Below are 17917 nucleotides of genomic sequence, written 5' to 3'. Positions count from 1 at the left end.
CATTTTGAATTTTTAAGACATCGTTATAAAAGGGATATTCTCTATCAGGGACAAATCTGTATTGTGATTAATTATTGTCGTAGGGCTAATGCCATAGATGCTACACTATCAAAAAAGGCAGTGCTTTTTTATACTTGAATTTCTACTCTAGGATCATCCAAATTCTTCAATTAGACATAGTGAACATCATGAGACAATATATCCTTACTTAAAATACTCAGCAACCTTCACCCTGGATATTTTATCATTCAGGTTCTCAGCAAGAAATTGATAGCTTCACTCCAAAAGGGGTCACTGAAAAACGTATAAAAAACCAATTGCAAAATGCCAGGAGGGCTCATGAATCCCAATGGGTGATGACAGCCTCATGGAGCTAAAAATAAGGAAGAAACATTACCATCCCCAGCTTTATTAGAATCTGTAAAACTTCCAATTTCAGAAGATGTAGGCTAAGCTATGTTCTAATGCTGCTTAGTGTGGAGAAAAGATGAGTAAAAAAGTTACTTCTTGGAAGAAAAAAACAAAGGATAAGTCATATTCTTAGTCTGAAATTCCTTAATTTTAGTTAGGGAGTGCTATACTTTATCGTTTTAAGCCCAGGAAGTGAGAAATAGTTGATGAGTGTGATTTTCGTGCTAAACCAGGTAGCTTTATAGTGGGGGAAAATTCTACTTGCACTAAATATTACATCAAGCTGGGGAGAAAGTGGGCAGTATAATCTAGTGGATAAGAGCAAGAGTTCTGTGATTAGCATCCTTGGTTTTCAATACTGGCTTTACCTCCCTGACAATGCTCACTCCTTCAGTCATATACCTCCTTAGCATTAAATACATTAAAATCTAAGCAATGGTGGTAACAGGAAGTTAAATAGCAACTGTATTTACAAACGCTCATGGAAAATGAAATTAAATGATAAGGTCATTTTAGTGGAGTTCAAACAAGGTTTTAATGGGACAGATCTTTAAATATATCTCAGTTGGCATGGAAGTAGTCCCCTAAAGAGAAAGACATCTAATGTCTTTGCTACGGTGGAACATCCGTAGTGAGGTAATATGTTTTGAGCAAAAATATGCTGCTTACAATAAAACAAATTGGGAAGTCAGTATTGATGAGCTGACATCTGACAAGAACCTCTTTGCTGCCTTATCTCAGTGGGAGAGAAAAGAAAGGGAAAATCATATCACTCACCTATTCAAACCATTTCAAGACAGTCAGTAATTTATCCATGAGGTGCCCCTCCTCATGACTTAAACACCTGCCATCTCAGCACTCTTACAATGGAGATAAAACTTGCAGCACAGAGTTTTATGGGGACACATTTAAACCAGAGAACAAGAGAAGGCTTATCACAACTTTGGCTAAATGTCTCTTTCTTGATTTACATGGCTATAAAAACTTATATAATCATCCAAGCAAATAAATCAATAATAAGATATTGGTGAAAATCTCAGTAAATTTTTTGCATCATAAAAAGCATTTAATAAATTTGTTCTTACAATGAATTCGATAGTAGAAAAATGTCTTATACGTATTAGATGCTCAAGTAATATTTAACTTTGGTACACGACATTTTATTTAATTTTTTTTTGAAAGGCACAGAGAGAAAAATAGAGAGAAAGAGAGTATCCATCTGCTGGTCCACTTTCCAAATATCTGTAACAGTCAGGGTTGACCTAGGCTAAACATAGGACTTTAACCCAAGTATCCCAGATGGATGACAGGAATCCAAGTACCTGAGCCATCACCTGTTGCCTCCTAAAAGCTAAGCTTGTAAGAAGAGATAGGACCCAAACCCAGGCACTTCAGTATGTGATGTGAGTGCCACAAGCAGCATTTTAATCACTGTGTCAACACCCATTTCCTAGCACATGATTTTTATTAAGATTTGTTTTATTTATTTGAAAAGAATGATGAGAGAGAGAGAGAGAGAAAAAAAACTATAACAGGACTAAGTAAGAGACAGGAAAGAAAGACCTCCCATCTGCTAGTTTAGATGTTAAATAGACTCAGTGGCCAGGGTTGAGCCAGGCTGAAGGCAGAAGACAAGAATTCCATCCTGGTCTCCTGTGTGAGTGGCAGGGGTCCAGCTTGGGCCATCTTCCACTGCTTTCCCAGGTGCATTATCAGGGAACTGAGTTATAAGTGAAGCAGCTGGAAGTTAATCAAAATATTGTGGGCATCCATGCAGCAGCTTAAATATGCTGATCAACAAAACCAACTAAATACCAGCTCAGATTTTTATCTTGGAGACAATAAGTGAATAACATGTATGTTATTGTGTACTAGAGTATACCATTCCTTAAATATTCACTGATGATCTATGATGTTAATATTTTATATATTTGTATTTACAGGGTACTATTTTCCTTCCTGGAAATAAAGTCATCGAGCATCCCTGCAATGAAGACCACCCAGGGAAATTCCTCTTTGAAATAGTGGCAGGTAGGGTGTTTGTCTAGTTTAATTACATTATTTTATTCTATGTTGGTGAGGATTTGTTGGATAGGTTTTATTCTTAAGTCATGACTGAGAATATTAATTTGAGGATGTAAGTATCAAAGTTAGTATTTACACAGGAAATCATTTCATTTTTTATAATGGTACAAATGAATGCATGCACACATACTTATGGCCATGTGACTGTACAATTTCCATTTCTTCACAAGAATCTAGAGTTGACCTGAGGTCATAAAACAACACCTGAAAGAGATCATTGGAACAAAATTTTGCTGTTACAGTGATTCTGTGATAGACACATAGGCAGCTAAAGGCATAGTAATTTTCAAAGATCATTTATTATTTTATTTACTCACAGAACTGGAATAAATTGAGCTTTTGCTTATAAAATCAGAAACAAAACCTGTTTCAATGAGTTCTGTGTTGGGATTTTGTACTTCAGCTTTGTTCCCAAACACACATGTATGGTTCCTAAAATTGATTCTGCCTCTGCCAAACCATTGGATGCTGCAGTTAAAATTTCTGCAACATCTGTTTGTTTCCTCTGTCCCATGCACCCATTTGCCTTTAGTGTTCCTGACCTTCCCTGAAGTCTTTGAGGACCCCAGCAATAGGGCTCCTCCAAGGCCACAATCCGTATTTTCAATCCATTCTCCAGCCTTTCCCTGTCCATTAAGAAAGGGGAATAAGTGTGCATATTTAAAAAATATTAGTTCTGACCATTCCAGTTTAATGTGATACTGATATTGATTTAATCAAGCTTAGGGTGACTTTGAATTGATTTACGTGAAAGATAAGTAATTAATTTCAGTCATGTTGGCACATGGGTGCCAATAAAGCATATTTTTTCAGGTTTTTAAGTGCTGGGAATATAAAACGTGAAAGCATATTTTTCCTGTCCACAAAAGCAGCTGTAGCCCTGAGTTCATCTGGCTCATGATGGAATCCATGACTAAATGTTCATTAATGCAGCTGAAGTGCAGAAAGGTTAGTCAGATGCATTGGGTTATTTGTTTCCCTCCAGGGAGAACATATTGTAAGAAACCTGAATCTTGTTTGCCCTATTAAAATCCTTTTATTCTTACTCCTTGGTGGAATACTCATATGGAACCAGATTCCAGATGTTGCCAACTCTTTGAAGTATCAATAGAGGAAATTTCTGTCTCTATTCATTCTCAAACATTAGTGCCTGTTGGCTTTTAAACCGTCGTGATGTTAACCCACAGTGGCTTTGACTTTTCATCTCCAATAATGTCACAGGTCTGTGTTCCCATTCGTTCTACTAGCAGCACAGACATTTCATCTTTTGATGGAGTAATTCTGATGTAACATAGATGAATATTCCCAAGACTGCTTTAAAGTGAGCTTTGTCTTCAGCTTTGGCAAGTCTGATAAAGCCTCCCCTCCAGCATCGCCAAGCTATGGCTTATTTTCCACCTGCAGTGTGTATGTGATCATGACGTTTGAGAAAAAAAAGCTAAAGAAGTTTAAGATTGTGATATCTGGAATCAGAAGATTGTTGTCCAAAAAAATAAATTCATGCTTGTTGCCATAATGGTGAAAGTAAATACAGTATGTTCAGAGATCATTTGGAAAGATGTTTCCTGAATTGGTAATATGATGTGCAGTAGCTTCTATGTTAGGTTTTATAATCTGAGTCATCTCAAAAAGTGTCAAGAGAATTGTGCCAAATGCTCCTTTGAGGAGAGAGCACTGACAGCACAGTCCTACCTTAATTACCTAGGGTCTGCCTGGGGTCTGTGCGGTTCATCTCGGTCACTAAAGTGTTATTCACTTGCTCTGATTTCAGGATGTTTCCAGGCAGATGTCTGTATGCTTTTTAAGAACGTGGGTATTTGTGTCACAGTTTTTGTCAAGCTTTGCAAAATCAGGGTTATTTAGAGATATCATGACACTTGATTTATCTTTGCAAATGGGAATTACAAGAGCTTTTCCAATCTCTCCACTTGTGTGATGGCCTAATATAGAACTCTGGGATGGTACACAGGAGTGGTTTCATGTGTCAGAACTCATAACGGACAGAAAGTTTTACAGAGATGTGGACAATGCCCCCTATAGGACCCTCTGCAGGCTTACCCGCATACACTAATTCTCAATGGGATTCCTCAGTGGGAGTTCTCCCAATTGCCACTTCTGCAAATCTATCCTAAAAGTCATGCTTCTACATTCAACACGGTTCTGTCTATAAATATAGATGAGAATCTCATGTCTAACTGCTACAGCTGAACCAGTGAGTAGGAAACAATTTGTATAATTGTGTTTGCCCATAATGATATCCAAACTAACAGAAGCTTTTTATGTGATGTAAGTTTTATTCGTGTATTCACTATGTTTTTAAAATGTAATCATATGTATCCATATGTTTGAGTAAGGTTACTTTTTTTTTGCTTTAGTCTATATTACCCTATGATATAAAATGGAAAAAAAAATGTGAGCAAATAACAGTGACCAAATTTTTCTGACAGAATTGGAAGATCTGTGTATATTACTTATTTTCATTTTTGTATATTATATTTCTATAAAGATTTTAGGCTTTTGTAAAGAACCTACTAGGTTTTTTTTAAATGCAGGATTAATTTCTTATAGATTCATGATCCCATGAAATAAAATGTCTTAAGTATGCCATAATTTATATTTTACCCCCCCTTTTTTTTTTACCAATTGCCTTACTTTTTTTTTTTTAAATGTCAACCAAATTGGCAAGTTTGAAGACTTTGCCATCAGACATGCCAAATTTTAGGCTAGAACTTTTACAACCAAGTGTTAAGCTTTTGGGGAAACGTGGCTAGGAAAGCAATAATGGCAGATCATGTGGTCCTTGAAGAAAGAAATTTCGGTACTTCTCTTTATTTTTCAAAATGTGTTCTGGTCGAGTTTTCACTCTACTGTGTCAAAAAATGAAACCAAATCAATGGAATGAAAATACCTGAACTTCTTTAGAAGGTTAAAAAAAAAAACTGACTCAGAAACAGGCAAAATATGGCAAAGGACTATGCTTGTTTGCAAGCGCACAGAATCAGGAACCATATCATCTTGCTCATTGCTCTATCCCTAATTCCTTGTACCATAAAACATTAGGTGCTGAACAACTATATATTGATGTGTGTGCATTCACAAATTTTATGAGGAGAATCTGAGCTCTGTGATAGCTCCCCGCTTTGTTGTGCTGAACTTCTGCTTCACATGCTGTAGGATCCTTCCTTCTGGTAAAGCGGAGACGGCTCTGTGGCTCTCAGTGGCTTAAGAGGTGCGAAACTCCTTTACGTTGCTTCCCTTTCTCTCCCCTCTGATGCTGTCAGCCAGAAAAGGGAGGGAGGAGGCGGGACTCTTCATGCACAGATCCTGTTGTGGTCCTCTCCAACGGTGCACTCTTTCATGGTGGTGTTTGTGGAATATTGCGTATCTCTGCAGCTAGAACCCCATGCTGCATGGTGCGAGCTTTCACACTTGATCACCACTTTCTCTAAGTGGCACTTCTGTTTCTGCTGTCTTCCTGTTCTTGCGGTCAGGGGCAGGGGCCCTTCTTGGAAACGCTTTCAGTGAATCCTGCATGAAAGTGCCCAGCAATTGCCTTCCCTGGGCTTTTCAGTTCAGAATGTGGCATCTTAGCATTTTTTTTTTCTGGAGGTTTGAACCCAAACTTCATTTCCAGGATCATGAGGAGAAATTGTTTTGTTTACAACTCTGTAGAGTTTTCTTTCGGGTTCCCAATACCCATACTTGGTTGGAAAATTACTTTAGAACAACCATCTCGGAGTGCTTGCTGGAGATGCTTCATCCATGAGGAAGTGAGGAAGCCAGGCTGGAGCAGAATAAGTTGGCCCACAACCCCAGTGTGGTTCAGGTCCTGCTGAAGCCACAGGGTGCTCTGAGTCTAGGTTGTCTGTCAGACTAGATCTGAACAGAGAGACTGGGCCTTCAGTTCCTGGTGTCTGCCGCTCATTGGTTGGGAAGGATGGGGAAATTAGGTGAATAAATTCCCCACAGCGGTGATTAGTGAATCCATGAGGACCCCAGGCACATTGAACAGCTAAAGTGCAAGCTTCTGGGAACCCAAATACCACCCTGGTCTCAACTGTGTTGTCTATAGCTTTGTCTGTGCTTATACTGATGCATCCCAGGCAATATGTTAGATTCTTACACAGATTACTTAGTGGGATCCTCACTACTCCTCCATGACAGAGACGATGCTAGCTTTATTCTTCAGGAGAAGAAACTAAGATGCAAAGAAGTCATTTGAATAAAGTCAAAAGTCAATGCTAACTGGTGGATTTGCCTATGTAACAGTGTATACTGAGGAATATTTGTGTGTGTGTTTAATTACATTTCACGGATTTATGCTTAAAATAAAATTATAAATGTAAAATTCATAGCAATTCAAAATAACAGTAAGTACGTATACATACCCACACTTTGGAAATGAGTTATTTAGAATGAGAGTCATTAAGCTGCCTGCATCTCCCATATTGGAATGTGCCTGGATTTGAATCCTACCTCTGACGCCCAATTATACTTTCCTACTAATGTACAATCTGAGGAACAACAGTGATGGCTGAAGTGGTTGCCTTCCCGCCACGCCTGAGGGAGACCTGAGTTGTCTGGCTTGCAGCTTTGACCTGCACTAGTCATTGTCATTGGGAAGTAGGTGGATAGGCTTTATGTCTCCCATCTCACTCTCAAAAAAAGTCTATTTCTTCCAGAAAATGAGCTAGTGGAATATTAGAGGCTTTTTCAAACTATGGAAATGGATTCACTGATATCTCTTCTCAGCTTATCCATTGCAGTGAAGAGCTTTGCCACTTGAGGTAAGAAGGTAACAGAACACAGTTTCACTTATTTTCAAGTCTGCATGTATTTCATCCCATCAGTTAGTGGGCACTGGGTAAAGATGACCACTTTCAGATTGAGGGTTGCAGCTGTGTCACCAAGACAAGGTGTGAAGAAGAAACAGAGACACACAGCAGGGATCTTACTGAAATATGCATACCCGCCACAAAGGAGGATTCTGTGTGTAGAATGTCTTTCCCATAGAAAATGATTGCACTCTGGGGTTTAGCTCTCTTCATTAGGAAACACACATTGCTAAATCATTCTCAGCTTCTTCATAAGCCCCTTCTGATACTGACCTAGCTATCACCCTGTCCAGCCACCAAACACACACCTGATATTAATCATATGCTGGGAAGTCATCCACCAAGCAAGCAGACTCATTACAGGTTTTAAGGGCAACTGTCAATATTCCAAATACTGAAAGCCCCATTTTGGCCCAGAGCCCAAAATCAGTAATAACTAGGGTGAGGAGGTCTGTGTATCTTCTTCTTCCCTCAGGGAAAGGAATGTGGGGAATGCAGAAGGACAGGGGACAAAGGAATAGTTGCTATGGAAATTAAAAAAAAAAATTGTTGAAGGAAACTCTATAGTGATTTGAATCTGCCTGGAAACAAAATTAATCCCATAAAAATGTGCAAGGCGTCACTTACCTCATTCTTAGCTAGGGCTATGCTAATTATTTCCAACATCTTCAGTTTCATGTTACTTGTGTAAATTTCAACAACAGAAAATGTCCATGCTAATTATTCTTCAGAAAGATGTCTTAAGAAGCAAAATAAAAAGTTAAAGGACAGGGATGCTTGGATTATTTAATGACTTCATTGTGGATAGTGTGTGTGTGTGTGTGTGTGTGTGTGTGTGTGTGTGTGTGTGCCAGAGGAAAGTGTATATATAGGTACAGTTCAAAAGGCTATTTGTGATGCCTGCAAACCAACTTCAATTGCCAAAGTTTAGGTTCCAACTCTGTTCTCTATGCTGGCTTCCTGCAAACGCACACGTGGGAAGCAGAGGTGATGGTCTAGCCCTTTGATTCATCCTAGCATTTACAGAGGAAACCCAGCTTTAATTCCCACTCCTGTTCTGGCCTGGCAGAGTCCGGGCTGTTGGGAGTAAGCTGGGAGTGAATCAACGGAAGGGAGATGCCAGTCTATCAGTCTTCTTTTTGTGTTTCCCTGTCATTTAAATACAAAGACACCTATTTTTTTAAATGTTCTTTCCTACTAAAATTGCATACAATTTTTGAGTGGTCAAAGATGCTTCAAAAACCACTGGGGTTAAGATCTATAGTACAAGTTTACAATGAGAAACTTCGTTCATCTCTGTCACACTATCTTTGTATTTAGCTATTTGTGTCTTGATCTAGTCATTTTACTTAGGCACATGTTTGCATAATTAGGATATTTTTCTCTATTATTTATTATCACCTAGTACACATGACCGTTTTAGACACTTATCTCTCTAATTGGTTGCCCTTTCTTCTGCTTCTAGGACCATATAACTCACAGAATTATTTCATGCATTTGTAAAAGAACTATTCCTGGATAGAACATTTCATGGGTCTGGGCTATAAAATTTTTAATTTACCGAGACTTGAACCTATTTCCATGGCCAGCACAGCTGTGTTATGTAATAGGCCAACTGAGAAATTATTGTCTGACAGCTACTCATGGGTGTCTCTGAGAAAAGATCCTTTGCCAATCTGAGTGTTTGAGATAATGATGTAACATCAGCAGTGAGTTTGCCATCATTGCCTGTGCTTGCTACTCCTTCTGGGTTGTACAAGAAAGGCCTGTGGTTTATTAACTTACTGGCATTTAAGTCATTGTTTGGCATCTATTTTATATGAAAATGTAGGGATATTTTCAGTGTTTTAGCATAAAACTTAGTTCTTTTTTTTTTTGAACATTTTAAATATACTGCTAAGACACATACTGTTGCAAGACTTCCTCTATTTGAACTTTTCCACCCTTTTGTGTTAGAACTATAAGTTAAAGCCCATGCAGTTATATTTATTACCCAAAGCGTCAGATATAATGTCTTTGTTGTCTGCCTAGGTTTGTAGGCAGGCCTGAAGGTTTTTGTTTTTTGTTTTTGCTTAGTTTTAATGTGTGCAAATAATTTAGAGAATGTGAGTGGGAGTTGTTTATGGTATAAAACTGAATTCTATATGCACAAGTAGTTCTGGAAATGAATTAAATAAATGCATTGGTAAAGGTTAACATGTTTTAGCTAGTATGTATTTTGCTTTTACTTAAGAACATCTGAGATTTTTCTTTCAAAATTCTCTTTCTACTTAAAATATCTTGAGATGTATTCTTAAAAGAGGTTATTATATGGTGTAAAGAACATTTTGTAAAGCTTGTTTTTTTTTATTTCTTCAAAATTCTGGCTTATGTCATTTCAACCAACAGGCATTTGAGACATGTCTGGATCAAATACAAGTGACTTCATTATCAGCCAAAGAGAAGTGCCTGTAGGAGGACTGTTTTCTTATAGGGTCTGATCCAGTCACTATCACTAGATGCTGGGGCAGGAACGAGCAAAGGAAAGACAAAGGAGTCAGTATGTTATGCTTGTTGGATTGTAAGATCTGTGTTCCAACTGCTGGTCTCTACCATGGTGAACACGTGGTGCAGTTGTGCTCAAATTAAGCTTTATTTGTGGACAATGAAACATATTTTGTATACTTTCCATGTATCAAGAAATCCTTTGATTTTTTGTCCCCAGTACTTTAAAATGGGAAAAATAAGCAGTAGGCCAGATTTAGCCCTGTATTAGATTTGCATAAATAAAGCTGGAAATACTAATAGAACTATTAATCCCGATGGTCTGAGTAGAGCCAGAATTAGAACTCGGATTGTCCATGTCCTCAGTCTGTGGTGTTATTGATGACCTTAGATTCTTGATTCAAATATTATTTGGCAATGTGTTAATTTAGAAGCTTCAATACAGGACAGTGACCAAACTGAAATTCTCTCTTTCCAGCTCTGTCTTATTTTGTTGAGAACTCTAGGTCCTAACAAAAGCTGCAGTAAGCTGTATGGCTTTTTAAAAGAATGAACTAATAAAAGATTGGGAGTGCCTGGCTTGGGAAGCTTCCTCAACCCTATACTTGGACAATCCTGAGAAACTCTTCCTAAATGTTCTAAGATGGCAGCAGTCCTTATTAGAAAAGCTTTGGTCATTTTCCAAACAGTCTTTTCACACAGTACATGTCTGCATTCTAAGGCTTCAAGTGTGTTACAGGATATGGCGTTACGTTGATAAGAAGTAAAACGAGCAAAATTTGTTTTTTAAAGATTTACTTATTTGAAAGTCGGAGTTAGAGGGAAAGATATCAGGTTCACTCCTCAGATGGCCACGATGGCCAGGATGGACCACGTCGAAGGCAGGAACAAGGAGCATCTTCCAGATCTCTTCTGTGGAAGGCAGGGACTCCAGCACTTGGGCCATCATCTGCTGGACTCCCAGGCTGTTAGCAGGAAGCCAGATTATAAGTGGGGCAGTAAGCATATTAGCCAGTGTCCCAGATGGTGGCTTTATGCATGATGCTACAAATCTGCAGGCTCCCCAAACAAACAAAAGTTACCAACACCTCAAGGCCATTGTTGTGACCTATCAGGTAAAGCTGCCACCTCTAGTGCCAGCTTCTCAAACAGGTACCAGTTCAAGGCCCTACTCTTCCACTGCTGATTCACCTCCCTGATAGATGTGTAGAAAAGTCTGGGAAGATGCCCCAGCAGCTTTGTTCTCTGTCACTCATATAAGAGATCAAAATGAAGGCCCTGGTTTCTGGCTTGAATCTAGCTCAGCTCTGCCTCTTATACCCATTCTGGCAATGGAAAAATTTCTCTTTCTCTCATTTTATCTCTCTGTAACTCTTTCAAGAAAGTAAAGAACTCTTTAAAAATAAATTGACAACTCTGGGCCTGGTGCAGTGAGTGGCCTGGTATCTAAAATCCTTGCCTTGCAAGCACCAGGATCCCATGTGGGCACTGGTTTGTGTACTGGCAGGCCTGCTTCCCATCCAGCTCTCTTCCTGTGGCTTGGAAAATCAGTCAAAAATGGCCCAAAGCCTTTGCACGTGCATGGGAGACCCAGAAGAAGCTCCTGGCTTCTGGTTTTGGACTGTTGCAGTCACTGGGGGAGTAAAACAGCGGATGAAGATCTTCCTCTCTGTCTTTCCTCCTTTCTGTATATCTGACCTTCCAATAAAAAATAAATAAATAAATAAAGTGACAACTCCCTATATTTTCCCCATATCCTCTTGTTTATTAGCATCTTCTGGCCCCTGAGCGTATCAGTTTTCCTTTGGGATTGGTATGAGAAGCATTGCCATAGCATTAGTGTTTAATATTCACCAATGTAGATGTCAGGTCCTGTATTGGTACATGCCAGAATGGCTAATTTCACAAATTGTTCTTGGGATACTGACACCTCCATTGGTTACCAGTAACACAGATTCACATTCCTGATACATACATCAGATTTCAAAATTTTGTGCACCAAATAAACTTATATTTTAATTCTGTTTTTCATAAAAATTTTTGAAGATTTTAAAAATTATTTATTTATTTATTGGAAAGTCAGATATACAGAGAGGAGGAGAGACAGAGAGGAAGATCTTCTGTCTGATGATTCACTCCCTAAGCGGCTGCAATGGCTGAATCTGAGATGATCCGAAGACAGGAGCCTGGAGCTTGTTCTGGGTCTCCCACAAGGGTGCAGGGTCCCAGAGACATTGAGCCATCCTCGACTGCTTTCCCACACCACAAGCAGGGAGCTGGATGGGAAGCAGGGCAGTTGGAATTAGAACCGACACCCAAATGGGATCCTGGTGTGTTCAAGGTAAGTATTTAGCCACTAGGCTATCACACTGGGCCCAATATTTTTCAAGTTTTATTCATCTCTTTGGTTAAAATAAAGAAGAGAAGGGGGTGGGGCAGATAGACAAAAAATATTCTTCCATCTGCCAGTTTACTCCCCGCAAGCCTGGACCATAGCAGTGAGGTGCTGCGCCTAGGTATCTCACCTGGGTGGCAGGAACCAAGTGACGGGGGCTGCCATTGCTGCTCCCGGGTCCATCAGGATGACGATGGATGGGAAGCTTAGAAGGAGGCCTCAAACCCAGACATCCAGTACCAAATAGAGGCACCACAAGCAGCATGTCTTAATGCCCGCCACCTAAAAATCTGTAGATGTATGATTCTAAACACGAAAACCAGACTCAGTGCCCCTGTGAGCACCCAGCATGCCATGCTACAGCCTTCCTAAGCTAGAAGAGTAGTGACAGGCTTGCCAACTAGATCACGTTTCAGGTTCAAAGGTAAGTGAACATATGTTTCTGTTCTCTCCTTACAATAATCACATTTCTTTCATTTCATGTGTTGTTCCTGCTCCAATAAGTTAGAAATTGGGAATAGAGATAATACCTTCTTCCTCCAGTGCCTAAAAAGGTGGTATTATAAGGTATATGTTCAGCATATGTTTGTTAAATGAGTGAATGGACTAAACCTCATCTATGGAATGGTTGTACTGGATTAGTCAAAATAAGAAGGGACTGCCAACTCTGGATTGTGTGATGTTTAGCTCTTCTTCCTAGTGCCTTAGCAGACTGGAGACTAGAAGGATTCATTAACTTCATACAATCTTCACTCTAGAAAGTAAGTTGCACTGCCTCACCCTTCAATCCTTCATTAGTACCAAGCCAACAACACCTGTAATTACTTAGTTGCCAGAGCTAACTATTAACAAATTACTTGCCAGAATAAATGTGCCTTACCCTTGCTTGAAGCAAGAGTAGATCTAACAAGTCACTGAGTCCAATGCCAAAACCCTGGGAGCAAACCAACTCGCTTTCACACTTGATCCTACCCAAAAGCCAACAAAGTGCTCAACCAATTCCTCTTTCTCTCTCTCTTCCCTCCTTTTATCCCTCCCTCCACTCCTCCTTCCCTTCCTCCCTTTCTTCCTTCCTTCTTTCTCCGACTTTTCTTTCCCCTCCCTTACTCTTACCTATCTGCTCCTACCCTCCCCTTCTTTCCCCTTGCCTTCCTTTATTAGAGATAGAATGATCCTAAGTGCTTCAGAACATAAAACTACAAGGCTCATCTACAGTCCAGCTCCTTCTTTGGCTTCTTAGCCTTCCTGACTTGAAAATAGTATTATCTTCATTTACTTATTAGTTTGTGGTCCTGTCTGTGTTTCTCTGGTATTGCCCTCTTTAAAACTATTCTTTCTCATGGTCCGATCACACCAGCCCTAGATAAACCTGGAGGGGGTGGTTCTTGATAAGTCCTGAGCGATCCTGGATTCCCCATTAACTTTAGGCCTCATCTGCTGAAATCTACACTCTAAAAAACAAAAGTGGTATAGCTTAAAGTAAAACTACCTAGGATTTATTAAGTGCTAATTATGTTTCAGTTACTTTGCTCGGTACTTTGCCCAGTGCTTAACTATTTTTTTGAAAGATGAGAGTAAATACAGTATAGAAACCTTCATGCTTTACAGTGACAAGTAGAGCCACCTAGAGGGCAGTGTAGGAACAGAAAAGAGGTTGTGACGTGAACATCTGTCTGGATCAACTTTGCTAAGCCATTTGGGCTCTTTAAACTGTAAGTTCCTCTTATGAAACAAGAGTATCTTCCTGATTAGGTTGAGGTAAGGGTAGAAGGAGATGAGAGTATTGGAGCATACAGCACTGTGCCTAGCTGAGAATAAAGTTTACTGTAAAGTATCAACTTTTTGGAGTAAATGGCTGTGTAGTGCCACATATAAATAAATACTTCCCTAGAAAGTGAGTTGTTTTAATGGAATTATAAATGGCCCAGAAATTTAGAAAAAAAAAAGTCAGGGCAACTGGGGTGGTGATTGAGAAAGTCATTCTGAGGCAATTAGTCTATCACTGAAAAGTAAATATATATATATACATATATATATGAGTTTTTTTTTTTACTAAGAACTATATGGTTAAGAATGTTAGGTTAAAATCATATTAGCAAAAGGCCAAAGTTCTGAGACAAGAAATATGTAACAGAGGCCTCTGCACCAGTACCAATTTTTTCTATGAAATTGAGATAAACTATTTCAAAAGATTTGATTTTTATTGAAAAGGCAGATTTACAGAGAAGAAAAGGCAGAAACATCTTCCCTCCAGTGTTTCACTCTCCAAATGGCTACAACAGCTGGAGCTGAGCTGATCCGAGCCAGGAGTTTCTTATGTATCCCCCACATAGGTACAGGGTCCCAAGGACTTGGGGTCATCTTCCACTGCTTTTCCAAACCACAAGCAGGGAGCTGGATGGGAAGTGGAGCAGCCAGGACATGAACTGGCATCTGTATTGGATGCCACTTTTGGAGATAGGGGATTAGTCATTTGAGCCATTACACCAGTTCCCAGATATACTATTAAAAAATTATTTGTTTTTATTTAAAAGGCAGGTTGATAGACAAAGAAGGAGAGACACAAAAATGACAAGAGTCACAGTGGGGCAGGACTGAATTAAAAGGCCTATAGCTTCTTGCAGGACTCCCACATGATTGTGGGGATTCCAAGGGCTTGGGCCATCACCCACTGCTTTCTTAGACACATTAGCAGGCAGGTGGATTGAATGTGGAGATGCCAGGACTCTGACAAGAGCCCATATAGGATGTCAACTCCCTAGGCTTAACCAGGCCCCGATATATACTATTTTGTAAGAATAAAGGGGAGTCAATAGGAAGAGTATTTTGATCATGTATTCATTTCCTAGAACTGCTCAAACAGAATAAAACAGCAGATGACACCTAACTGCTCCTCTGGGGACTTCTCTTTTGTAGGGGCAGCCCCCTCTTTGTGGTTTTTACATCTACAAGAGCCTCATCCTGTTCCTCCAGGAAAGATGTAGACTTCTAGACCTTAATGCATTTGCACCACGTTAAACCCACAACTCTGCATTCTCCTTTCGTAACTGTCCAGAAAACGAAACGATTTAGCAACCGACGTATTAACTAGGAACATGTAAACTTAAATTGGGGCTGCCTTGGGAGGAAAAAAACAAATGTTTTATATCTAACTACTCTTTCCTGCAAGTTAACCTGGACTTTAAATATATTCTTAATTTTATTCCCAGGATTTTTTGTATTTTGTTTTGTTCCAAACACTTTGCCTAAAGAGAATACATGGAACATATAATCTTAGTGTTGGGTTAGTTGTTGTTGTTGTTGGGGTTTTTTTTTTTTTTTTTTTGGCTTTTAAGTCAAAGTGAATAGTATTAGGGAGGAAGTGCCTTTGGAAAAGTGGTCAATTACACGTTATGTACTGCTCTAGTGTGTCTGTTCGCAGGCAGGACAGCAAAGGCAGACCCCAATGGCATCTGCCCAAGTGACTGGGCCACTCATTGTGAAGCACAGCTTAGCATGCAGAGTGTAGAGGAGCAGGGAGTGTCAAGAAAGAATATCCCTGATGCAAATCAATCGTCGTTTGAACTGTGTTGTATTTGCTCACCTTCTCCCCACACAGAACCTTACTGTCAACTCATTTGTGTGGATATTCCTCTAACTTCCTGATACCGATCACAAAAGACCATTTCCATCTTCCATTCAGTCTTCTTTTCCTCTATGGTGAAGACTTCCTTTTCTTCCTAAATCCAGTCTTTTGGCCTTTTGGATTCTCTTCAGTTGCATGGATTTTTGATTGTAAAGTTTCTACCCTATTATACAGCTTCAACTTCCATCTTTCATTATCCCATAGATTCTCAAGTGTAGCAACAGAACTGAAATTTTATTAAAAATAAAGTCATTTGCTGGCCCCGTTTGTTGAATATGTCATGCTTTCCTCTAGCGACATGTCTTAACTATGTCATGCTTCACACTACCCACACACCCTCTTTTTAGAATGATTTTTCCCTTTCATTTCGAGAGTCATGTATTAACTATGCACGTCCTACTGATGGTATCTCCATTGTCTATTCCATATGGAAAGCTATATGTGATCCTCTCCCCTACTATGTTTTAGCCAATTTTTAAGGTCTAGAACCTATACTTCTTATAAAGTTTCATATATAAACTCTGAATCTCCCCAAGAGATTTCCAGCATTTAGCCTGCTTACTGACCTATCATAGTCATTGAGTTAATATTTCTCAAATGATGACAGAAAGGAGAGATAGAGATAAACACAGGATATATATAGGCAAATATATATGTATCAGTATTACATATAGAATAATATAGAATGTATGTATTCCAGTATTTATATTCAGGAGCCTGAACGCTACACTAATTCCATAATTTGGTTCAAAGTTTGATTTAGTTTGATTTAGTTCATCAGACACTTAGTTAAGATGAGTTTTATTCTTGAGAAGATATCACTTATCGTTTCTATCTTCACCCCTTAAGAAATAGAGCTCTGCTGAACACACTGGGAAACACTTCGCAGCCCACTTGGAAGCAGAGCAGCCCCTGCAGAACTAGAGATACCAGAAATGGTGCAGCTGCTTTGGCTGTATCTCTTAAACAAATCTCTATTTCTTTTGGCGTCTAATTCCTCATCAGTGAAATGATCGTTATACCATGGGATGAGCAAACGTGATAGCATATGTGAATGTCTGTACATTTTTGTCACCCAGATGAGAATGGTGTTGTGTGTAAATTAGTCCTCATTGTTTCCTACTATGTGTGTGTCTTACTCATACGCAACTAATTTCTCTCGAAAGGACACCTCATTATTTCTAATACACTGAAATCTAATTATAGCATCAATAGCATCCTTCCTCATTACCTCCCCCTAGTTCATGTGAAAATCAGTTAGTAAGAAAACACTCGATGGAAAATGAATAGAGTCTATTACTGCAGGTATAAAAATGTATTTATTTTGTGGGACTGCATTTCCTTTCTTCTCTAAATACCAGAAGTCAAAGTTTAAACCACTGATGATCCTCTCTCCGGTCAATTTGAAGTACTGCCCAGATGAGAAATTCACCCATTCTGCTCAGCCCATTGTTAGCACATGAATTCTGGTGAACTGACTAATGTTTCCTTTGAGATGAATGTCTCCTGTTGTACTTCCTGAAATCCAGCAGCGCTGTATCATTAGAGTAACTTAACGTGACTGCCTAACAACAGGATGCAGTCTGAGAAACATGCAATATGGTAATTGTGTGAACATTATAGTTTTCTTATACCAACTGAGATGACATAGCCTACTGTATATTATAGTTGTATATAGTTGTATAATATAGCCTGTTACTCTGCAGCTGCAAATCTGCACAGCCAGATATTGTACTGAATATTGTAGGTATTGTAATGCAGTGGTGGGCAATTGTGTATCAAAACATATAAAAACATAAAATTGTGCATTTAAAATGCTAGCTAGACAGGGGTTTTCAGTCCTGATATAAGCTTATGGTATCACTAAGTTATATGAAGGCTGTTGTTTGCGTGTGGATATGTAGCTGTCCCATCATTGAGTGCTGAACATGGTATTTTTTCTCCATTGGATTGGCTTGACACTGCTTCTGTGGCTTTTGCGTTTTAAGTTATGATGATGTTTCCTTCCTCGGATTAAATCAACTACTAGAAAATAGGATCAGTCATATTGATTAAGAGGTTTTAGTTTTCAATACTTGTCTA

The 17917-nt window shown here is 39.1% G+C and overlaps 1 protein-coding gene across 1 annotated transcript in view; it reads left to right on the top strand.

Moving 5' to 3' along the window:
- The window catches only part of ARHGAP24 (Rho GTPase activating protein 24), a 397185-nt gene that overhangs the window by 164585 nt on the left and 214683 nt on the right, over positions 1-17917 (top strand). The window contains exon 3 of the mRNA XM_040967005.1: positions 2355-2442. Within this exon, the coding sequence (XP_040822939.1) occupies positions 2355-2442 (88 nt within the window). The remainder of the gene's footprint in view (positions 1-2354; positions 2443-17917) is intronic.

Source organism: Ochotona curzoniae, unplaced genomic scaffold (genome assembly GCF_017591425.1).
Source record: "Ochotona curzoniae isolate NIBS_2020 unplaced genomic scaffold, NIBS_Ocur_1.0 scaffold_4506, whole genome shotgun sequence".
Lineage (NCBI taxonomy): Eukaryota > Metazoa > Chordata > Mammalia > Lagomorpha > Ochotonidae > Ochotona > Ochotona curzoniae.
Note: the sequence above shows the minus strand (reverse complement) of the source record. Positions and strands in the feature narration are given on the sequence as shown.